Source organism: Bos grunniens, chromosome 21 (genome assembly GCF_055505025.1).
Source record: "Bos grunniens cultivar Pamir isolate PY7600 chromosome 21, Bosgru_T2T1.0, whole genome shotgun sequence".
NCBI classification, from domain to species: Eukaryota; Metazoa; Chordata; class Mammalia; order Artiodactyla; family Bovidae; genus Bos; species Bos grunniens.
Window position 1 is genome coordinate 11,969,506 of NC_141185.1, and position 24,032 is coordinate 11,993,537.

The following is a 24,032-nucleotide window of genomic DNA, read 5'->3' on the forward strand; positions in this document are numbered from 1 at the left end:
TGGCAGCCTTCCAGGTTGCATCATCCATTCGTGCACAAACAGTCCAGCCCACGAGGGCCTGGTAGTGGGGGGAGGGTGTCACCTTCTTCCTCCTCCTTGGGGTGGGGCCGTGTGTGATCCACCCCTGGAGACCTGACAATGAATAAGAGCACTTGTACCCCTGAGCCTTCACTGAGCATTCACCGTGAGCCGGGCGCTGGCCCAGCGCTTGCGGTAGTTCCTCTCACTGACTCTGCTCCTGAGCAGCATGAATTAGAGACGATGGTCACTCCCATTTCCCAAAGGTGGAAACTGAGGTCCCGAGAGCTTAAGGGTCTCATCTAAAGCCAGAGAGCTAGGAGGTGTTGGAGACGGGACTCAAATCCTGGCCTCTTAGCTGATGGGCCTCCAGTGCCCACAGCCTAAGCCATGGTCTCTGAGGTCCCCCAGGGCACCAGCACGGCAGTAAACAGACCCGTCCTGGCACCAATGAATCATCATAAGGTGCCGTACAATGTGGACAAGCTGGATCCAAAAGAGTCTTCCCAGAGGAGGCACAAAAATATCTCTGGACCCGCCCACTGTCCTTCCACTGCTGAGCTGAAGAGGGTCAGGCCGCCTGGAGCGGGCAGCTGTCACAGGACTTGTTTATTTCTTTACTTCTCATCCTCAGCACCTTCTTTTGAACCAATTAATGCTTGGGAGTATAAATGAGTTGTTAAGAGCTTTGTGGCCGAGGAAAACATTTCGGGAAGGTGATGGTAATACAGAACTCATGCTCAGTAGCTCAGTTGTGTCTGACTCTTCATGACCCTATGGACACTATAGCCCACCAGGCTCCTCTGTTCATGAGATTTTCCATACAGAAGTTAGGTGATTCCTAACCTGCCTGAATTGTTTAAAAAAAAGGAGACAGAAAAGAGGGGTAGAAAAGACAGAGAAAGTAGAGGGAGGAAAAGAAAAAGATTTAAGCAAAGGCAGGAGAACAAAAGCAAGCAAACAAACAACAAAAAAAAACCAAAAGGAGAAGGATCCTAGCTGATTTTGGAGTGATCTCGAATAAAAGATTTCCAGCCAGCCCTGCATGTGGTTAGGCTGGGTGAGGAGAGAGAGGGCTCTGGGAGGGCACCCCTGCCCACCTGAGATTTTCGCTTCTGGAGCCTAGAGTTAGAGCTTCCAGAACATTCTACCACCCAGGGGTCAAGATGAGAAAGAGTCCATGTCCTCCGGGTGCCCACAATAGGGCTGGGCAAGGCCATACTTGGGCTCCCCAGGTGGCGCTAGTGGTAAAGAACCTGCCCGCCAATGCAGGAGACATGAGACGTGGGTTCGATCCCTGGGTGGGGAAGATCCCCTGGAAGAGGGCATGGCAACCCACTGCCTGGAGAATTCCGTGGACAGAGGAGCCTGGTGGGCTACACTCCCTAGGGTCGCAAAGAGTAGGACACGACTGAAGCAATTTAGCATGCAAAGCCATACTTGGCTACGTGCGAGGGCTGGAGCAACAGTGATCAGAGGCTCAGACCTACACCAGGGAGCCCGGCCCCTTCTCATCCCCAGCCCAGGCTTCTGGCACAAGGCAAAGCCTGGCATTCGCTAAGCCCTGGGCAGAAACCGGGGCAGGGGTCTCGAGTACTCCATACGTGCCAGACCTGTATGCGCCGAGCCGTTGCTGTAGGAAAAAGTGAGGAGGTGGGCCCGGAGGGGCATGGGAGGGGGCTAGCTGTGCCAGGACCAGCCCCTTCAGGGCTGGGAGGTAAGAGACACGTCCTCCACTTGGGAGGCTGAGCAGAAGGTGACCCACGGGGCCTGGGGACTCAATAGCATGGGACCCAAAGATATAAAATGGAAACTTGGCATTCACTGATGCTTTTCTTAGCTGGTGCTCATGGCCCCGCCTCAGGCTGTGGGCCTTTAGGCCTGTGCAGAGTATGTGCTTCTCCTTGGAAAATGGAATATTTTCCAACAAAAAAGAGGAAAGAGGTTTTCCCCCCTTGTTTTTTCTTCTTCCCTGTCTCCCCCTCCCCCTATTTCTCTCCCCCTGTTTTGGGGGTAGCCTCTGCCTGCAGTTTGCAACAATCAATACATAATCTTCTAAAATGTCATCAGGGTCCTAAGCCCTGATGAGCGATTCATCCTGATTCAGGTTGGCAAGCGGTGCTCAGCTCGTTTAGGACAGTCTTGGACTCCTCTGTGTACGCTGGACACAGAGGGTCTGGGGGCGTGGTGGCGTGGGAGCGGATGTAGCTTTGGGCACGTTCAAATCCCTGTTCGTCACCTCCTTCCTTGATGGCTTGGGCTGGTCGAACCCTGTCTCTGGGCCTCAGTTTCCCCTCCTGGGCTATGGGTCAGCAGTGGTCAGGTAACCTTCAACAGGTTACTTAGTAACAGGTCAGCTCAGTAACCTCCAACAACCCTCATGCAGCCTCAGAAATCTAGAGTCCTAGCTCCCGAGGGAAGCCAGGAGTGTGTATGTCACCAGCATCAAAGTTTCTGAGATCAGAAGAGCTGGGAGGGGCTTTAGAGGTTTAGAGTCTGAACAAAGGCTCAAATCCTAACAGTTGTGAGGCCCCAGACGCCAGCAGCCAGAGGCTTGTCAGCACTGCCGGTTGCAAAGGCCCACCCTGGGGCTCTAACCTGGGCCCCTCTGGGGGCCAAGCAAGATGGCCCGGATTCCACTCCCGCTCCCACCAGGGCCAGGTCAGCCCTTAGCAGAGACTTCCAGACTAACCCCTGCCCACTGCCCTAAGCGTTCAGTGTCAGAGAGTCTGATGAAAACATGGGCAGGGGGGGCTCTCTACCACTTACAATCTGGGTCTCAGTCTTCCCATCTGGGCAATGGGAAGAATCCTCCCCCAGTGCAGGGGTCTTGAGAAAGTCAAAAGGTGCAGTGTGTGAAATTGGCCAGGAAATGGTGCAGGGACACACAGCACCGGCTTTTTTTTTTTTTTTTTTTAGTTAGAGTGTAGTTGATTTATGATGTTTCAGGTGTACAGCAAAGTGATTCAGTTAATCACGTATATTGGGTTGACCAGAAAGTTCAGTAGACTTTTTTCATAACATCTTACAGAAAAATCCAAACGAACTCTTTGGTTAACCCGATATATGTATTGTTTCAGATTCTTCCGTTTATAGGTCGTTACAAGATATTAAATATAGCTCCCTGTACTATACAGAAGGTCCTGTTGTTCATCTGTTCTATACATAGTGGTATGAGCACCAGCCTTTTCTATGGTTTAGCTTTTAAAGCCTTAGGACCCGAGAAGGGAAGAGATGCTTTAATGTTTTACAAACAGGAGTCTCCAGCTAGAAGTGTTTCCTCAGATTTCCCAGGACCCCTCCGGATCTGGGGCAACAGCAGATCAGAAAGATTAAGCTTCATAAACTTATTGGGCTTCACAAGAAGTGGGGTTGAGAACCCTAGGGGCCAAGAAACCGTCCAGGCCAATTCCTCACTTCCTCATACGGCCCCAGGCTCACCAAGCAGTCAGAGGTTAGGACTGCCTCAGACTAAGGTCATGGAATGTTTGGGAGGCCCTGGAATACATCGATAGACAATTATATACTCATGTAACATATATGTATGTACATTTATAATATATTAATATACGAAAGTGAAAATGTTAATTGCTCAGTGCTGTCTGACTCTTTGCGACCGCATGGAATGTAGCCCGCCAGGCTCCTCTGTCCATGGGATTCTCCAGGCAAGAATACTGGACTGGGTTGCCATTTCCTCCTCCAGGGGATCTTTCCGACCCAGGAATTGAACTCAGGTCTTCTGCATTGCAGCCATACTCTATCATCTGAGCCAAGGAAGCCCCCTTTGAATGTATACGTATGTGTGTGTGTTTATATATATATAGCCTTCAGTTTAACCTGGCCCTTTATTCAAAGCTTACAAAATGACTAAAATCTGTTGGTTACATGGGATGAGGACTAGGTGTGAAGTCAGAAGATGTAGCCTCTGGTCTCTTCTTTGTCAATTTTGCCCTGCTTTTGCCTCAGTTTCCTCATCTGTAGAATGGGAACAAAAAACACCCTCATCATATATCTACCACGTGGCTCAAGCAGACAACGTTCAGGAGAGTGTAAATTAACTGCAAGGGGAGGCTTTAGGGCTGTGGTTCTCCCAGTGCTTGTTGCAGCGTCTGAAACACAGCGCTTTGCATAAGAGCTGACTCAGACAGTCCACACTCATACCTAAAACACGTAAGTCGACCCTGCCTGAAACACTCATCCTACCCTTACTACGTGCCAGCCCTATTCCAGGAAATAAGTGCTCACTAGACACCCTCTATTGTTGTTTGTAGGCGGTCACCTCACACATGAATTCAAACCCAGGATTAGAAGGAGTGGGACGGGCTGTGGGTCCTTCCAAAGTTCCCAGGACAGAAGGTCATATACGCAGGAAGGGAGGAGGTGGCGGGAGGGGCCCTGGGGAGTGAGGGATTTGGAAGTGGTGGGCAGAATCCATCCTGCACCCAGGCTGGGCTTGGGGAGGGCGTGACGATCTCCCTCCTTCCCAAGCTCTGAGCCCGTTACTCACCCCCGGGCCCTCCCAACAGGGTCCCACGGGGCTGCCTGGACTAATGTCCCTCCTAATCACAGCTGAGGGGAAAGCGGCTCACACGGAAACTGCCAACCGGGAAGGAGTTCCAGGTGACAGCATCTGGGCAGGAATGAGTCAGAGCAGAGAATCACAGCATCTCAGGAGCGTGGACTAGTGTTAGCAGGTTTTCCTGGGCTGCTGGCCACGTGCTAAGTGGCCTGCCCCCTGTTTATCCATGTTTTTCCATGTCACCTTGTTTCGTCTGACTGTACCTCTGTAGACCAGATGCTGCTATGTCTCCATTTTACAGAAGGGCAAAGTGAGGCAGAAGGGGTGGGAGCAACCTGCTTCCCATGACACGGCCAGCTCGTGGCAGAGCTGGCTTTGAACCCAGGCAGTCAGACATCTGCGGTCATGCTCTCTACCAAAAGCAGAGTCTTCTCACCATAGCTGTGCTTCCAAGGTTTGACCCAATCATTCATTCACCTGCCCGTCTGACATTTATTAAGTACCTACTGGGTACCTGGCCTTGGGTTAGGTCCTTGGGTTATGGCATGAATGTGACATGGCCCTGCTCTATGGACACCTTTGGACTCCCCAGGGAGCCAGGCCCACAGAGGGCAGTCAGAGTACTAGGAGAGGAGGGGTGCCCTTGAGGCAGCTCAGGGCTCCTCAGCCATCAGATCGGGGAGGCTTCCTGGTGAAGCCACAGGAAGGCATCTGGGACAGATAGTGAGTGGACGAGGAAGGAAAGGGAAGGCAGATGAGCGGAGGGCTGGAAGTGGCTTATCTGGGCTCTTACCTTTGACTCAGGTCCCCAGCAGAGTGCGAGCTTGGTGCCCTGGAAGATGCCTGCCAGGCCCTTTCCTGTCCCTGACACTCCCAGCCATGCTCCCAGCCCATTTCTACTAAGACATCAAGAAGCCACTCTTCCCACCCCAAACAGCCACAAAGACACCACCCCATCTGTGGGAACCCAGGCCCCTGCCGGCTCCCAGGCAGACCCTGGCTGTCAGGGAGCCTGGATTTGTGGGGAGGGGAAGGAACCAGAGGAAGAAGGACCACTTTTCAAATGCTATTATTTAATCCTCACTTCAGTCTTGCAAGAAGCCCATGTTTCTATGCCCATTTTACAGGTGTAGAAACTGAGGCCCAGCTTGGAAGAGCACCGACTGTGGATGGGCCAGGCATTGTGCTGAGTACTTTATTGTGTTAACACAAGAATCCCCATCACAGCAACTGTTACCCCCATTTTACAGATGCCACCTAGGAGAGGTGGGGGTTCCCCTGGAGCCAATGTTTGGGGACCCACAAAGGAGGAAAAGAGGGGCCCCCGGAAGCCTCGGTCTCCCCTATTCCAAGCTGGCTTTGGATGGGCCACGCTCAAACACTGCTCCCTCCGCAGGCCCCTAGCTTGACTGGCAGGGCCCACTGCACTCTCACTTTCCCTGGGAAAGGGCTATTTTTATCTCAATCAGCCTCCCAGAGGGTCCTGTGAGACCGCTGGCCTCTTTCCTGGACGCAGGCCCAGAAGGTGGCCCAGCCCCCAAGCCGAGGCCTCAGAAATCAAGCTGAGCAACACGAAGATGGGGAGAAACTGAGGACAAGAGAGGGGCAGGGTATCACCCAGGACTTCACCTCCTCACCCCCCCGTCACTCTGCCATGAAACAGGTGCTCTTATTAAGCTCACTGTAGGGACACCACTCTCATGGCAGAAAGCGAAGACCTGAAGAGCCTCTTGATGAAAGTGAAAGAGGAGAGTGAAAAAGTTGGCTTAAAGCTCAACATTCAGAAAACTAAGATCATGGCATCTGGTCCCATCACTTCATGGGAAATAGATGGGGAAACAGTGGACACGGTGGCTGACTTTATTTTGGGGGGCTCCAAAATCACTGCAGATGGTGATTGCAGCCATGAAATTAAAAGACACTTGCTCCTTGGAAGAAAAGTTATGACCAACCTAGATAGCATACTAAAAACCAGAGACATTACTTTGCCAACAAAGGTCCATCTAGTCAAGGCTATGGTTTTTCCAGTAGTCATGTATGGATGTGAGAATTGGACTATAAAGAAATCTGAGTGCCAAAGAATTGATGCTTTTGAACTGTGGTGTTGGAGAAGACTCTTGAGAGTCCTTTAGCCTGCAAGGAGATCCAACCAGTCCATTCTAAAGGAAATCAGTCCTGAATATTCACTGGAAATACTGATGCTGAAGCTGAAACTCCAATACTTTGGCTACCTGAACTGACTCATTGGAACAGACCCTGATGCTGGGAAAGATTGAAGGCAGGAGGAGAAGGGGACAACAGAGGATGAGATGGTTGGATGGCATCACCGACTCAATGGACATGAGTTTGAGTAAACTACTCAAACATGAGTTGGTGATGGAGAGGGAGGCCTGGTGTGCTGCAATCCATGGGGTCGCAAAGAGTCGGACATGACTGAGCGACTGAACTGAGCTGAACTGAACTAAACAGGTAGAGTAACTCAACTTCTAATAACAGGCAAAGCTGTGATTTGAACCCAGCCAGTGTCCCCAGAGGCTGTTCCCTAACAGCCCCTCAGGCTAAGGCTGGGGAGTCCCAACCACCTCGGGGAGACACCCCCGTGTCCTCGGCAGCAGCCCTAGCCTGTGACGGGGAAGCCCAGTGACGGGGAAGCAACCGGGCATCGCAGGCTTCCACACCAACAGCCGAGTCCCGTGCTAGGCCCGCTACGCCTGCGCCCTCTTAATTCTACCACCACCTCCTCACAACAGTCCTTACCAGTGACATTGTTTTTGCACATGAGGCTTCTAAAGGTGGGGAACTTACTCAAGGCTGAGGCTCTCCCAACCAAGTACTAACTAGGCCGAGATCAGATGAGACTGGGCTTGTTTAGGGTGGTGTGGCCACAGACAGACTGAGGATCTCAATGGGAAAATCAAGAGATGTCAGGTCCCACAGCGAAGATGGGGAAGCTCCTCTCCTTCAAGAACCTTCAAGGTCAACCCCCATCTGGGAAACTTCCCCTGCATGGGCTGAGAGCCTGACACTGTGCCCACTGTGCAGATGCCAGGCTGGAGGAGGATGGCAATATTATCCCTACCTGCTCAGAACCCCGTGAGTGCTGCTTACCTGGATCCGTGTCCCTGAAATTCCCAGAAGGAGCACTGGCTTTGAGGTAGGAAGCTTGGGCTCCAAAGCCCTATGTTCCAGCTGCCTGTCCTCATGCGACCCTTTCCCTTCCCCTTTCTGAATCGTAATTGCTTCATCCATCACACCCATGTGTGGGTATCAAGTACGTAGGGACATCAAGTCCTGGTGGAAGGCTCAAGGATGCAGAAGATTTAGTAAGTTAATTCAACAAAAAACGTTCTTACTTTCTCGGGCTGTTGTCAAGGCAATGCCATGAGATAAATGATAAAAGGGAAAGTCTCTAGATGCATCTCACCCATGGGGGTGGGGGATGGGGGATTGGGGAGTCTGGCATTAGTTGCAGGAGATGGCAGCTCCAGGTGGCATCACCTAGCTGCCCTCGCCTTCCTAGAAATCTGGTCAGGGAAGGGGTGCTTGTTGGAGCTGAGTGCTGTCCAGGTGCCTCTGAACCACCCACAGCAGGCTGCAGAGCCAATGGCTATCTTGGGGTGAAGGACTGGAGGGGTCTCCTCCCCACTGCCCGCACCTACCCAGCATAGGTATGGCTCCCACAACGTGGTGAAGTGTGTTGTCTCATTCCCATTTTTACTGATAAAGGAGCTGAAGCCCAGAAGGGGAAGTGACTTGACCAAGGTCACAAAGCTAGTAAGTTGAAGAATTGAAACTAGACCTAGAGTTCCTGACTCTCAGATCTGAGATCCTTCCACTCCTACCTGGGTCCCTATTCCCCCTGCTAAGCTCCATACCTATGGAGAATTTGTTGACGTGGCCATAGGGACCCCCAGGGACAAAGAGTTTGGGCTTCACTAGCACAGAGCTGACCAAACATCTCAATGAGCTGCAGAAATTTTAGAACAGGAAGAGCCCTTGGAAGACTTCTAGCCAAAACCCTCCTTTTGCAATGGGAAAACTGAGGCCCAGAGAGGGACAGGGATGTGGCTGAGGTCACACAGCGCTTGAGCATCGACTTGGAGACTATAACTCAGGAAAACTGAGGCCCAGAGAGGGACAGGGATGTGGCTGAGGTCACACAGCACTTGAGCATCGACTTGGAGACTGTAACTCAGGAAAACTGAGGCCCAGAGAGGGACAGGGATGTGGCTGAGGTCACACAGCACTTGAGCATCGACTTGGAGACTGTAACTCAGGAAAACTGAGGCCCAGAGAGGGACAGGGATGTGGCTGAGGTCACACAGCACTTGAGCATCGACTTGGAGACTGTAACTCAGGAAAACTGAGGCCCAGAGAGGGACAGGGATGTGGCTGAGGTCACACAGCACTTGAGCATCGACTTGGAGACTGTAACTCAGGTCTCTGACTCTTAGTCCAGTGCTCTCCCCCCTGGCCACTGGCCTGGAGCAGAGGGATGCCCGCAGGTGGAGGCATCAAAACAGGCCAGGCACTGGGCGTCTGTACTTCTGGTCAGGTAGCACCACAGTTACTGAGTCTCTGCCTTGTTCCAAGTCAGGGGTAGAGCTGGACTCCAGGCCTGGAAAAGCCAAGGCAGGGACCTTAGGCACAGGGTAGCAAGGGAGGCGTGGGAAGCAGGGTCTGGCCCAGACGGCTGTGGGGACCACCTGGCTGCACAGTGCCAGTGACAGAGGGCAGGATCTAGTCCATCCTGCCATTTAACAGATGGAAAAACCAAGGGCCCAAGAGACGAAGATGCTCATGGCTGAGCTGGGAAATTTACCCAAGTCTCTTTGATTCCCAGTCTTGAGCTATTTATACAATAAGCAAAACTGATGTTGTTGCTGCTGCAAAATAATAATAATGGTAGAGGTAGGAGATCAGGTGGAACTTTATAGGCCAACAGTTGTTACTCTTAGGGCTGTGACAGTAATTGTGTGTATGTGTGTGTGTGTACGTTCAGTCGCTACCTCATGTCTGAGTCTTTGGGACCACATGGACTGTAGCCTTCCAGGCTCCTCTGTGCATGGGATTTCCCAGGCAAGAATACTGGAGTGGGTTGCCATTTCCTTCTCCAGGGATCATCCCAGATCAGGGATTAAATCCAGTCTCTTGCATTGGCAGGTAGATTCTTTTTTTTTTTTTTACTTTATTTTATTTATTTTTTTAAATTTTATTTTATTTTTAAACTTTACATAATTGTATTAGTTTTGCCAAATATCATAATGAATCCGCCACAGGTATGCATGTGTTCCCCATCCTGAACCCTCCTCCTTCCTCCCTCCCCATACCATCCCTCTGGTTCGTCCCAGTGCACTAGCCCCAAGCATCCAGTATTGTGCATCGAACCTGGACTGGCAACTCGTTTCATACATGATATTTTACATGTTTCAATGCCATTCTCCCAAATCTTCCCACCATCTCCCTCTCCCACAGAGTCCATAAGACTGTTCTATACATCAGTGTCTCTTTTGCTGTCTCGTACACGGGGTTATTGTTACCATCTTTCTAAAGTCCATATATATGCGTTGGTATACTGTATTGGTGTTTTTCCTTCTGGCTTACTTCACTCTGTATAATAGGCTCCAGTTTCATCCACCTCATTAGAACTGATTCAAATGTATTCTTTTTAACGGCTGAGTAATACTCCATTGTGTATATGTACCATAGCTTTCTTATCCATTCATCTGCTGATGGACATCAGCTACCAGGTAAGCCCCGGTGACAGTCATGGGAAGAATATTTACCAAGGACTCAGCCCGTGTCCTCATCCCTTGCCCCTCCTCCACCCCGGATGGTGCTCCCCTACCCGACTTGTGCTTTATCACCGCTCATTCTGCCAAGTGATGGTCCCCAGTCCCCCGTGGAGCTCTTAGAAAAAGAGTGACACCCAGGCCACACACCAGAATCCAGAGATTCTGACGCAATGGGTCTGAGATGAGGCCCAAACACAATCCTTTATAGAGAACCAATCTTATATACTTTTAAAGTAGACATATTATTGTGGTATAATGTACTCACAGAGAAGCGTACAGATCACTTGAATTGCTCCAAGGATTCAAAGGGAACCAACCGATAGTAAACCACTTAGATCAAGAAATACAGGGGACTTCCCTGGCAGTCCAGTGGTTAGGACTTCCCCATCCAATGCAGGGGGTGCAGGTTCGATCCCCAGTCAGGGAACTAAGGCCCCACATGCCTCAGGGCCAACAAGCCAACACATAAAACAGAACCAAAATTGTAACAAACTCAACAAAGACTTTTTAAATGGTCCTCATCAAAAAAAAGTCTTAAAAAAACACCGTGTAACCGGCCCCCTTCATGGTCCTTCTCACTTTGTTAACTCCTAAAGGTAATCACTCTCCATTGCCTGTTCTTGAACTTTATACAAGTTGAATGGTGTGTGTATATTCTTTATTATCCGATTTCTTTTGCTCAGTTTGGCTCATGAGACTCATCCTGTTATTGTGTATAGCGGCGATTTGAGTGTTTCAAATCACGTGAATATACCAGAATGTAGTAATCCATTCAAATGCTGATAGACATTTGGGGAGTTTCCACGGGGTTATTATGAACAGTGCTGCTATGGATATTCTTGAACTTGCCTTTTTGTACACAAGTCTCGGACGTAGAGCCTGGAGTGGGGATTTGAGGATCAAAGGAAATAAATATGCTCAGCATTAGCAAATGTCATCCCATTTTGACACTCCTGCCAGGAGTAGGGAGCATCCTGGTTTCTCCACATCCTCTCTAACCCTCATCATTTCCCATCTTCTCTTGAGCCATTCTGGTGGGTATATAGCGGTATTACATTGGAGTCTTGAGTTACATTCTCCCCAGATACTTAGGAAGTGAAGTGCCCTTACCTCTGGTGGTTGGCCATTTAGCTCTTTTCTTTGTGAAGTGCCTGGCATAGTCTTTTGAGTATCAGTTATCTAGAGCCACAAGAATCCTACATAACACAGCACCCCCAATAAGAATTCATTCTCAGGAATTCCTTGGTGGTTCAGTGGTTAGGACTCCATGATCTTAATGAGGAGGGCAGGGGTTCAATTTCTTGTTAGGGAACTAAGATCCCACAAGTTACTTGGTGCAGCCAAAACAAGGGGAAAAAAAAGAGTTTATTCTGGTGTTCTGCGTCTGCAGGTCGATGGGCTGATCTAGGCCAGGCCAGGCTGGGCTACTGAGCTTCAGGCTGCAGGCCCACTGGACACAGCTCCTCTATGCGGGTTGGGCTAAGGCTGCCCCAAGTGAGTTCACTCTGGGGCCCAGCTAAAGGGCAATGGCTCCGGGGGGAGTCCTGGAGCTGGCAGAGGAGCGAGTGCCACTGCCCATGCGCGTGTCAACTGGCTGCTTTATCATGTCCACCAATATTCACTGTCCAGAGCAAGCTACAAGGCCAAGCCCAATCTCAGCGGGGAAGGACAGGGGAACAATCTGCCTCTGAGGGGAAGAGGAAGGTGAATATTTGCTGAGCAAACCAAATTACAGCCCTGGTATTTTGCATATTTTTTTTAAAAGACCTTATATGACTCTAATCTTCAATCAAGGCTCAGAACCACTGACCTAGAGTCACACTGCATGTCAGCCAGTCAAAACAAAAGTCAGGCCTAGCTGATTTGGCCTCATTTCCTTAAAGCAGTTGACTCAAGCAAAGTCCATTTCACCTTTAGGCTTTTTTTTTTTTTTTGAGAAGACAGTCCCTGGATTAACATGGCAAGTGATTTTAACAACTGGTTTTTAACTAGAGCATATGATTCATCTCTAATAATCACAACTCTAGTACAGGGCAGAGAAGTGGGGAATTAGGTGTTGTGGATAATTGGAAGGAAGGAATGTGAGCACAGTTGTGTAAGTGCCGTGATGGCAGGGATTCTGTCGTTGGTATTGTTATATCACCAAAGCTTAGAAGAGTGCTCAGTAAATAATCTCTCAATTAATGATGCATGCATACATGCATAGATAGGCTGTCTGGGATGGAAAAATAAACCGTGGATGAGTGGATGGTTGGTTGAATACATAGATGTATAGGTGGCTGAATGGATAAATGACTGGGTGGGGGACAGACAAATACATCAGAGGTTGAATAGTGGAGAGATGGGTGAATGACTGGATGGTTGGATAGACAGATGAGTGGATGGATAGGAGCATGGATGGTTGGATGGACAGATTATTAGAAGGTTGGACAAATGGATGGTGAGGTGAACGAATGGGAGGGTGAATGGATAAATGAGTGGGTAGGTGGACAGCTAGATCCAAGAGAGGATGAATAATTGGACAGGTGGGTAGTTGGTTGGATGGATAGTCAGGCAGGCAGACTGATGAATAGAGGAGTGGATGGATGGTGGATGGATGGATGGATAGGTGAATGGGTGATTGGGTAGATCATATGACAAAACGAAAGGATGAAACATGATTGTGTGATTGCTGCAAGAAAGCATAGCCTTCCCTGTGTCTAAACACAGCTACTTTCCAAACTCTTAGTTACCAGGATGGCTTTGATCTCCTCACAGAGTTTTCTGGTTTGATGCTTGCTCCTCCCTGCTGAGTGTCTTCTGGAGGCGGAGGTGAGGCGTGGAAGAGGATGGCCACGGAGATCAGTGCTCGGGGCAGACCGCGCGCCATTGGGCAAGAGGAATACAACCTGTACAGCAGCCTGAGCGAGGACGAGCTGGTCCAGATGGCCATTGAGCAGAGCCTGGCTGACAAGACTCGGGGCCCAACCACCACTGAGACCACTGTGCCCACACGTGTCAACCGTGAACCCGCCCACTTCTATCCATGGACCAGGTGAGCAAGGGGCATCCAATAGGGTGCAGATCCCAAACACTGTTAAGCCAAGACCAAAGTAGCCTGGTCTCTAAGCTGTATTTTCACACTGTAATGACTTACAGTTGTTATCTAAGCTTACTGAGCTCTGAAGGTGCCAGGCACTGCCCTGGGTGCTCTACGCACTTTGCCTCATTTTATCCTCTTAAGGACCTTCTAGGAATCTCTGTGCTATATCCCATTTTAGAGATAAGGAAACTGAAGCTCAGGGCTGAGTGACTAGTCCAGGGTCACACAGCTGGCAGATTGTGTGGCAGACGTTGAACCTATCTGGTTCCAAAGCCCATAGCTTAGTCTTGCTTCACTGGCTTTATGATTGGATGCAGTGGAACTGAGGTGCTGAATCTGGCGAGTTTACAACCCTATCTATGCTGTCTCCCTGGAAATACATGTCTGAGAAGCAGTAATATCTGCCTGGCAAAGCCATCTTGCCTTCTGTTCTGGCTCCCCCATCTCGATATGACCTCATCATCCCATTAGCCGGACCATCTACAGCAGCGCCAGGTTGCATCAGAAGAACTATGATGTGGGCCTCAACTGTAATTTCACAGATGCAATTTGACTATCCCAAGAGCCACACTAAAAAGTAAAGAGAAACAGATGAAATTAATTTGAATCTAAAATACTATCATTTCCAAATGTCATTAATATGAAGCTTACCAATGAGATATTTACATGCCCTTTCCTTTCAAGTCTCTGGAAGTTAGTGTGTATTTTATGTTCACAGCCCATCTCAATTCAGACTAGCCACATCTCAAGGGCTCACTAGCTGTATGTGGCTACATGCTGGACATGTAGCATGTCCAGAGACAAATCTAGACACCTACCCCCTTCATAGGAGATGAGAGGCAGGGAGGTAATTAGGATCTTAAAATGGCACTGGATCTTATAATGCTTTTAGAAAAGAAGCATATACATTTTAAAAAAATGCTTTTGCTCAGCATGGAGTCCAAGTCAAGTGTGTATTTGTAGGAATTTTTAAAATTTTTATTTTTATTATTTTTTTAACACCAGAAACATTTTGTAATGGAGTATAGCCTATTAACAATTGGGGTATAGTTGTGATAATTTCAGGTGAACAGTAAAGGAACTCAACCATACTTATACATGTGTCCATTCTCCGTGGGGATAGGAAGTGATATAACACTTGTGTGGGTGTTACCTTGAGGCATGGGCCTCAAATCTTATTGTCTTCAACAGCCAGTTGACTTCCTGTGTGACCTCGGGCAAGTTACTTAACCTCTCTGAACCTCAAACAATAATAGTAATAACAGCAGCAACAATAAACAGACTTTCTGATGCCCAGAACCAGTGGATAGGGATGAAGGTGGGTGATGGTACACCTTGACCCTGTCCCCTGATGAAAGGGTGACTTTGGCCTTTTGGAGGCTAGACCACTTTTGCCAGGCAGGCTGAGCAAAGGCCTGGGATGCGCACCACTCAGGTGTCCCTTCTCTAAAGGGGCAGGCAGGCATAAGGAAGTCCCATCCTGGGACTCCATCTGAAATGCAGAAGTCCAAAGCCAAGATTGTGATGGCTCATGTTCTAGAAGCTCTGGTTCCTGTTCTGGCCGGTTCAGCCTAAGTCAGACCACAGGTTCCTCTTTCTCAGGGGGATCAGATAGAGAGAAGAGCATCCTCCCCTCATCCTAGCTGCAGCACAAACCACGTAACCTGGGGCCACCTCTGCAGCCTTCTCCTGTGTGGGAACCACCCCCAGGATTCCTGGGGACCCTTGAAAATATTAGCACTGGGCCCTGACCTCCTTCTTCTTCTCGGGGTAGGAAGAAGAGGCCCACTGTGGGGTGTAAACATTTATCCTGAGAAAAAACCTCTCACACAGCAGGGAAAGGACTTATGCGGGGCCACGTGATCCTCACCTAAGACCCAGGCAGAGTCATGCAGGGCAGGAGGACTGAGCCTGCCTCTCCGCACCCAGGAGGTGACCTGCAGCTGCCTGGGTTCTGTTCTGCCCTTTCGTCTCTGAAAGGAGGCAGAGCTGCTGGGAAAGCAAGTCCCTTTCATGGGACTTTTAATGAAATTCTTCTCTCCTGCCCGGCAAGCTCAGCCCACAGGCGTTCACCTGACCCTGAGAGAAGCCACGGAAGGTGGATGTCTCGGGGTCCAGTTTACATGTGACAATGCAGGCGCCCCACAGGTCCAGGACCCAAACCAAGGTCTGACCCGCCCTGAGTTTCAGACACTTAGCCAGCTGTGCTGATGGTACAGAGGCCTCTGTTTCCTGTCCCTCCTCCACTTCCAAGGGCCTCTTCCCCACTGAGATTTAGGGTCCCACCCCGACAAGAGACATATGGACTTGCGTTCAGACACAGCCTGAGAGTAAGTATAGGGCCCAAGAGAGTCCTTGAACACATTTATCCCCGAATATCACCGTGTCCATCTAAGTGCACCCACAGCACGTCTAGAAGGCGGGCATCACATATGCCCTCAGAGGCTCCCCGTGGCCAGCCCCTCTTCATCTTTGAGCAGGCTCCCCGACCAAGCAGGTTGCATTTTTACTTTCCTGGCTGTTTACTTCGCTGCCCTGACAATGACTTACAGCTTCTATCTTTTTATTTCTGCCGTTCACCTGTGAACTCCTTGAAGGCCGGAGTTCTTCTTTCCTGTGAGGCCCCGTGTCTAGCACATGGGGCTTGACCTGTGGCAACACCACAGAGCTCTTTGTAGGCGGATGAATGGGTTAATGCAGACCTGAGTGAGGCGGTGGCTGATCAGACCGGAAAGAGAAGGGGGTGTAGAGTGGGTTCGGATCCTTCCTCTGTCACTACTGGCTGTGTGACCTCAGGCAAGTGCTTGACTTTTCTGAGCCCCAGCAGCCTTATCCCTAAAATGGTAATAACAAAACTTGCCTAGGCTCACCTGGCACCTTTTCTTATGAAAAGCAAATCAGATGAGGTAGGTGTTGAAGTCCCCCGCAACATCCTGCTGCCTGAACGACTTCCCCCCACTTCCTCCCTGCGTACCCCGACTGCTCATCTCATGACAGCCTCCGTTTCCTGGACAAGCTTTTGTGTCACTGTAGGAAGACATTATCTGGCCTCCTGAGAGTGTCCCCAGTGACACTGTGTGACCTCCTTGGGGACAGGGAACAGATATTACTCACTTTTGTATCCTCAGTTCAGTTCAGTCCAGTCGCTCAGTCGTGTCTGACTCTTTGTGACCCCATGAATCACAGCACACCAGGCCTCCCTGTCCATCACCAACTCCCAGAGTTCACTCAGACTCACATCCATCGAGTCAGTGATGCCATCCAGCCATCTCATCCTCTGTCGTCCCCTTCTCCTCCTGCCCCCAATCCCTCCCAGCATCAGAGTCTTTTCCAACAAGTGCCTGGCAAAGAGCCTGGATCACTGTAGATGCCCAGTGAATGTTGTTATGCAGATCAGTGTACTTTGAATCCAATAAAATTCTCTAGAAATACAATTTATTGTTACCTGCTTGTGACCAAAATGGCAAATGTGGACATAAAGATCAACTGGTGCTTTGGGATCCTAGAAATGAAAGCCAGCTCAGCACTTCAGAGAAATATAATATTCCCTCTTAAAGTCATTGTCCAATTTGCCTCTCTTCTACCACAGGGTAAAGGGTTGAACCATGATCCCTGAACCCAAGGTAAAGGGTTTGGCTTGAATATGTACGACGATCATTTGCCAAACCTTGGCCCACTGAGGACTCTCCCTGAATGGAAGAGGAACTTTCTATACAATAAAGAAGCAGGATTCTTGCACTCATGAAGCAGGAAGTCCAGGGTTACCGAAATGAACCAGTTCAAATGGGTCTAGAAAGCTGGGTCTTCCAGTTTTCAAACTTCTGCATTTTATTTAAGGTTACATTTCTAAGAAAATGAAAGCATGAGGCAGGAACTTGCTTGAGCTGATGTATGCACAGCTGCAAACAATTCAAATAAGCCACTTTTACTATACAACTATGATGTTCCACTTCATTCTTGGCACTTGTATGTAAATCAGGCCTGGTCCCTGCTTTCCTTAAGTTTGCAGTCTAACGAGGGCAAGGCTCAGAGGTACATAATGACTGAATAGGATGGATGCAACAAAGAGGCTTGCTTCAGTGTCAGAGGGACACAGGAAGAGTTGATCTATTTCTTAGTCTAGGAGGTGGGCTTTGCAGGATGAATAGGAGTTTGTCAAACAGGCTAGAGGAAGTGAACCTCTCTGAGCCTCAGTTTCCTCATCTGCAAAAGGGAGCCAATTATATTGCCTTCACAAAGTGGTCTAGAGGATGAAATGAAGTACTCTGTGCCACATGCCTATCATAAGACTCGGTATACAGCAAGCTCTCTATGAATCTTAGCCTTTGATGGGAAGGCAGAAGTTGCTGCAGTCGGAACTCACATTCTCCTCTACCTGTGAGTCCTTTCTGGCCAGCCCAGGAAGGATGAGTTGGCCAGTGGATGAGAGGGAAGCAGAACCCTCATGGGTGGCATGGGCATGGAGGTAGTGACCTCATGTGAGCTCTCCCTCTCTGTAACCATGAGTAGAGAGGGCTGGTTTTCCAGGAATCTGAGGTCTTGGCCTATAACCACACAGCACCAAGATTGCCATAGAGGGTATTACCCTTTCAAAGGTTTTTGTTTGCTTGTTTTGTAATATTCATTGAAATTTATCAAGCAACTACTGCGTGCTTCCCTGGGGGCTCAAACAGTAAAGAATCTGCATGCAATGCAGGAGACTCAGCTTCGATCCCTGAGTCAGGAAGATCCTCTGGGGAAGGGAATGGCTACCCACACCAGTATTCTTGCCTGGAGAATCCCATGGACAGAGGAGACTGGCAGGCTATAGTCCATGGGGTTGCAAAGAGTCAGACACGACTGAGCGACTAACACCTGACCTGTGCCAGACCCTGTACTCATGACACCTGTGCTGGACACAGGGTTCGTGTAAGGACCAGATGAGAGAGCAGGTATCAGATGCTGCTTGTTAGGGTGGCAGGCACAGGGAAGAGTCTTGTTATCAGCTCCCTCCGCTATTAAGATGCCTGCTTGCCACCTGCGTTTACCCAGGTCCAGGCCAAATTAACACCCTTCCTGGGACTGTCCTGGGCGTCTCGTTAACTCTGACAGGACTCACTGAGAAGTTAGGAGACCTTGTCATCACTGCCCGGCTCCCCACTCTCACCGAGCCTGACCCGTGTCTGAAGCCAGAATCAGGATGCGCTGGATTCCAGGACAGGGACCTGGCTATGGTGACACTCCCCCAACCCCGACCTGCCTGCCCACACAGAGGACGGGGGACCCTTCCTGGGCCCCTTCCAGGTCATGACCTGTGCCCACATCCTGCCAGGTCCCTCTCACCTCTGATGACTCAGCCCTGGTGGTTTTCTCTGCTGGGAATTTCCCTGCTCCAGACCTGAGGGGAAGTGGGGTCAGCAGGCTTGATCAGAAAGAACATGGAACCCAGTTGGGACCCCGCATGCTTTCCAGCTCTGAGCACTCACCCTATCTGCCCCTCCAGCCCAGTTAACGCCTGATTTCAGAGCCCCCAGAGTGAGTCCTCCAGCCTCTCTCCCAGCCCCTCCCCTGCAGCCTGGTGGTGGTGGGTGTCCTGGCCCCCCAACACTGTAGATCTCTGAACATCTTGAGGATCACATCAATGATCTGCACCACTCGGGGCCTAGTGCAGGGCGTGGGACCAGCAGGAGCTGGGAAGGTCTCCTGGAAACAAACCTGGTCTATCTGTTTCCTCCTCCGCCTGTGGGAGCAATCCGCCCCCTGCCTCCATCCAGGGAGCTGGGAGGATGGAAAGAAGGTGCTGCCCTGAGACTTCATGAGGGAAAGTCACTGTCACCACCTCGCTGCCACCCCCACCAGCCTCGCCATCCCTTTCTTGCTGTTACGTTTACGCCATCAGTGAAATGTCCTCATTTCAGGGTGGGAGTGGGCTGCTATCAATGCTTTTTACCTGGCTAAAATCAGTCTAACAGCAAAAAGTGATGAGGCCACACATGGACCCATGATGAGAGTGACTGGGTCCCCAGGACCACGCAGATGTAGAAGCCCAGGGCTTTGTCATGACCCTCGGGCTGGGGACTGCCGCTGTGCCCAGAAGTCTCCCCTTTTCAGGGCCAGGAGTAAAGAATATACCAGCCAATACAGGAGACTCGAGCTCGATCCCTGAGTTGGGAAGATTCCCTGGAAGAGGAAAAGGCAACCCACTCCAGTATTCTTGCCTGGAGAATCCCCATGGACAGAGGAGCCTGGCGGGCTACAGTCCACAGGGTTGCAAAGAGTCAGACACGACTGAGCGACTGAGCACATACACACGCAGCACGTGCAGCAATGATGCTGAAGCAGCAGCTCTTGGGGCTGGGGGAGAGGACCCTGGCAGCCAGGCTCTGAGCCCCCTCGCCAGGACATGGCCTTCGATGTGTATGACCTCCTGAGTCTCCACGTGAGTTCACTGCAGTGAAAGCTCCATGACCACCACAGCAGCGAGGGGACCCCTGGTCTGGTCCCGCCTCCTCATTTTGCAAAAGAGGAAACTGAGGCACAGAGGGGTGGGGGCTTGTTCCCAGTTGCAGGGCTTGTCAGTGTGGTGGACTGCGGGCCAGAGAGGGGATAAAGGGGTGGGAGAGAGGGAAGAGACCAAGGCTCTGGGGAATAGAGCCCATCGTCAGAGCTCCACGGACAGGCAGGCAGCAACTTCACAGCTGAGTGTGGGCCTGGGGCAGTTTCTCACTTCTTGGAGCCTCAGCCTCCATGTCTAGACAAAGCAGTGGCATTGACACCCACTCTAGCGTTCGTGGCACCATACTCGGCCTCACAGTGCTCAGGAACAGGTGTGGGAGAAGGCAGGTGGGAAGTGATGACCGTCCTGCAGTGATGAGCCACGTGGGACAGGTGCTGGCATCCTGCCCGTCTCTCTGCCCCTCACCCTTCCCTGTGTCCCCACCTGGCTGAGGGTGCCCACAAAATCTGCAGGGCCTACGATTCCAGCACCTCCGTGGCCCACAGGGGGCTGGTCACCTGTACCAGCATCCTCCCCAATCCTTCAGGGCACCCCAAGAAGGGCACAGGACACCAGACTGGGTCCTCTTGGGTGTCCATGGCCCCAGGGCCCCCAACCTGCTGGAAGAGGGGCCAGCAAGCCCTGTTCCCATGCCAACTCCAACCAATTCGGATCTGTACAGAGGCCACCACCCCTCCTTTTGACCCTCCTGTCCTTACACGGGGGAGCCTGGTGGGCTGCCGTCTATGGGGTCACACAGAGTTGGACACGACTGAAGCAACTTAGCAGCAGCAGCAGCAGTCCTTACAACAGCCTGGGGTGGGGGTAGGAAAACTGAGCCCAGAGAGACGAAATCATGATATGATCAATGGTGGACACGTGTCGAGCCCTGTGCCCGGCCCTCTGATAAGCCCTTTACACCATTCACGCACTCAGGCCTCACCAGACTGAATCCCAGAGAAGGGGTACCTGTTCAAGGTCACACAGCCAGGAAGTACCAGAGCTGGATTTGAACCCATGTCGGTCTGACTCCAAGCCCTGGCTCCCATGACTCTCATGCATCCTTCTGATATGCCCTATGCAGTGTTGGTTCTGACCCTGGGATGGCAAGGCCCTCTAATGAGGAGCCGGCGAGGTGGGAGTGGGTCACTGACCTGGCTTGGCGCCCCAGCTTTGCTCTCCTTGTCCCCCACCCCAGTGCATTTCTTGTCCATCTCTTGTTGGGACCCAGCCCAGCCTGCCCCAAGACTGAGCGCTTTTCATCCTGGGACCTGCCACTGACTACTCACATCTTCTGGGTGAAGAATGTCACCTTGCTTCATATCTGCCTCCCGCGTGGTTGGCTGGGGAGGGGGACCTGGGGCGTGGGGTGAGGTTAACCTCATTGTTGTCTTATATGGTCATTTAAATCTCCCAGGGCTTCCTCCAAGGGCCAAAAATAATCTGGAGACACAGCAGCTGCGTCCAGACACAGGGAGGACCCGGCCATCTGCTTTGGTTCAGAGCCCTGTATCTGTCTGTCAGTCTCCCCCGCGCTCTCCCTCCATCCTCGTTCCTGCCTCCAGCCATGACCCGCTTCTCATACACGGAATACTTTTCCCTCTTTCACTCCTGCCCTGCACCCTCCAGGTCCGCTGTGTCTCCTGAGAGCGCCCCGACCTCAGCCCCCAAGGGCCTGTTCCAGGAGGTTATGCAGAAATACAACCGCAGCAAGTCCTCCCAGCTGGCGTAAGTGCCCCCCGCCATGGCCCCCAGACCATCCAAGCTCACTCTTCTCCAGACTGGGGTTGGGGGTGGAAGGCAGGCCCACGGGCCCCAGGAAGGGACAGCCCCCCACCAGACACACACCTCTTCCAGGTATGTCCCCCTGAGACTCAGAGGCTCCAGCCAAGCTGGGCTTGGTGGTCACAGACTCTATCCTCCAGGACCTGCCAGCCAGGCTGAGCTTGTGATTAACCCCTGGGTACGCCGCCCCCTCCAATGGGCCCTGAATACTGGAGTCACCCCACAGGGCTCTGAACCTGGGGACCCAGTGAGAGGGAGACTGGGGAGACAGCCCCAGGACCCCAGAGGCTCAGAGCTGAGGCTGATGAATCTGCTGCTCGTCTGTCTCACTTTCCCCCTGCCATCAGCGTGGGTCTGTCTGAGCATATCCACAAAGCCCACACCCACAAGTTCGGTTTTGCTTTGTTGCTTTTATTTATTAAGTGCCAGGTGCTAAAACAGAGAAACAATCTGAGCCACAGGAGGGGCTGTCTTTGCCTAGTACTAGGATGCTGGGCTAGGCGTGTCCTTGAAAATAGCTCTGTGCGAGTTCTGTCTCTGCTCCCCCATATCAACCCTAGAAGCAGCTAAAAGCCAAAGAGGGGTCCCATCGCTGGAGACCCTGTATCCTTGATCAGTTACGTTGTGGAGAGGAGGTGACTGGCCAATGCTTTGCTTCTTCTTCTCAGCCCTTCACAAGCCCTATCCCACCTCTTCCTTGGTGCTGCAGGTAGGATTGTGATTGTCTGGAGGAGCGAGACCCAGCTTCTGGTCTCTGCGTTGCTGCCACTTCCTGTGCAACTGTCCACGAGTCGCTGTCCCTCTCTGAGTCTCCGTCCTGTGTTAGGACAGAGTGGCCTCGAGGGTCCTGTGTGGCTTCTTAGTCTCTGATGGCCTGACACCCCAACAGCTCCCCCCACCCTCGAGGCGGGCACTCTGGCTGAGCTCACAGACAAGCCAGCGGTGTGTGTGCCTGAGCACTCCAGGGTCCTTGCACCACAGCTGGACGAGACCCAAGCTGGGCAGCGGGTCCTGAGAGTGTTCTCATGACACCGCACACCACCAAGGCCACAAGAATAGCCAGCCCTCTTCCCTTCCACTTCAGCCGGGTCCCACAGGAGACCTTCCAGGGGAGACGGGACACCTACCCCACCGGGGCCTTTCCTGACACCAACAGGGGCTGCTCCGGCTGCTCGTAAGAGGAGCTCGTCAAGGTGGCAGTGATGGCGTTGATGGGGACTCCAGGGCTTATCTGGTCAGTTACCCATCGTCCTTGCTGGGTCTGTAACTTAACCGGCATCTGTGCTCTGAAGCTATTAATAACCAGAGAGGCTGAGAGCCGGGAGGAAGTGCTGCTCTTGCTGCAGGAAGCAGCTGGGAGGCTGAAGGGGCTGGCCCTGCAGACGCTCCCGGCCTATCCGGGCCCCTGACAGGGATGAGGGTCCTGGGACAAGGCTGGCCTCTGGTCTCACCTCCTCCATCCGGCAGATGGGAACATTTATGCAGCATGTTTTCCAAGGGTGGAACCATAGCAGTCGTAGTCCTCACTGACTTTCTAAGCATGGAGGAAGTCAGCTCAGAGAATGAATGAATGAATGAACAAGTGAAGTGGCTTGGATGAGTCAAGCTAAGAAGTTATCTTTTACCGTGGCCCTGGAATCTTTTTGACGTTCACGAGTTTTAAATTGTGAAGGCTTCAGATGTATTAGTCCTCCAGGCATTTAAATCTTGTAGCAGCTAAAAGTTCTAGGGGTGAGGAGAAGGATCTGGAGGAAGAAAAGGGTTGGGAAGACCCCAGAGAGATGCTCGATGTGAATAGTCCCACTCTGAGGGGTCTGTGCTTTCATCTCAGTGCAAATAGGCCCTGAGGTGGAGGCGTTTGGTACACTCTGGAGTGCTACGTGCAGGGAAGGTGTGTAACTATCATTAAAACTCCCGTGGGGCTGGTTATCCATCACTTTGGAGGCCAGCGCTGGATGCCCGAATCCCCTGGTACAACGGTCTTGGTGCAGCAGAGCCAGGCACTGAAAGCTGCGGGGACAGAGGGGTGCCCTAATTCTCTTTTGGCCACCAAGGAGCTCCTTGTAAAAAGGGACCCTTGGTTTCCATCTGTGGAGGTGAATGAGCTTGCCGTGTTTCTAGTAGAGTTTCCCCCTGTGGTGCCCAACTCAGAGGTAAAGACGTGGAAACGCTCCAAGTTCAGCAGGGCTCACAAGGGTATGGAACACAGGCGAGGCCTGATCCAGAGCCCCCATATTTAATCTCATAGGTTGATTTGCCTCCAAATAGGGCTTCCCCGATAGCCAGTTGATAAAGAATCTGCCTGCAATGCAGGAGACCCCGGTTCTATTCCTGGGTTGGGAAGATCCACTGGAGAAA

The 24,032-nt window shown here is 51.3% G+C and overlaps 1 protein-coding gene across 5 annotated transcripts in view; it reads left to right on the top strand.

The window, feature by feature from the left end:
* ASB2 (ankyrin repeat and SOCS box containing 2) overlaps positions 1-24,032 on the top strand; it is a 48,527-nt gene that overhangs the window by 1,426 nt on the left and 23,069 nt on the right. Inside the window, exons 1-3 of one of the 5 annotated variants that reach the window (XM_086363142.1) lie at positions 7,585-7,691; positions 13,090-13,366; positions 21,519-21,617. In XM_086363142.1, coding sequence (XP_086219268.1) covers positions 13,161-13,366; positions 21,519-21,617 — 305 coding nt within the window. In that variant the 5' untranslated portion in view covers positions 7,585-7,691; positions 13,090-13,160. Of the gene's footprint in view, positions 1-7,584; positions 7,692-12,589; positions 12,858-13,089; positions 13,367-21,518; positions 21,618-24,032 lie in introns of those variants that run through there. The other 4 variants (XM_086363139.1, XM_086363141.1, XM_086363140.1 and 1 more) reach the window with 4 other exon arrangements.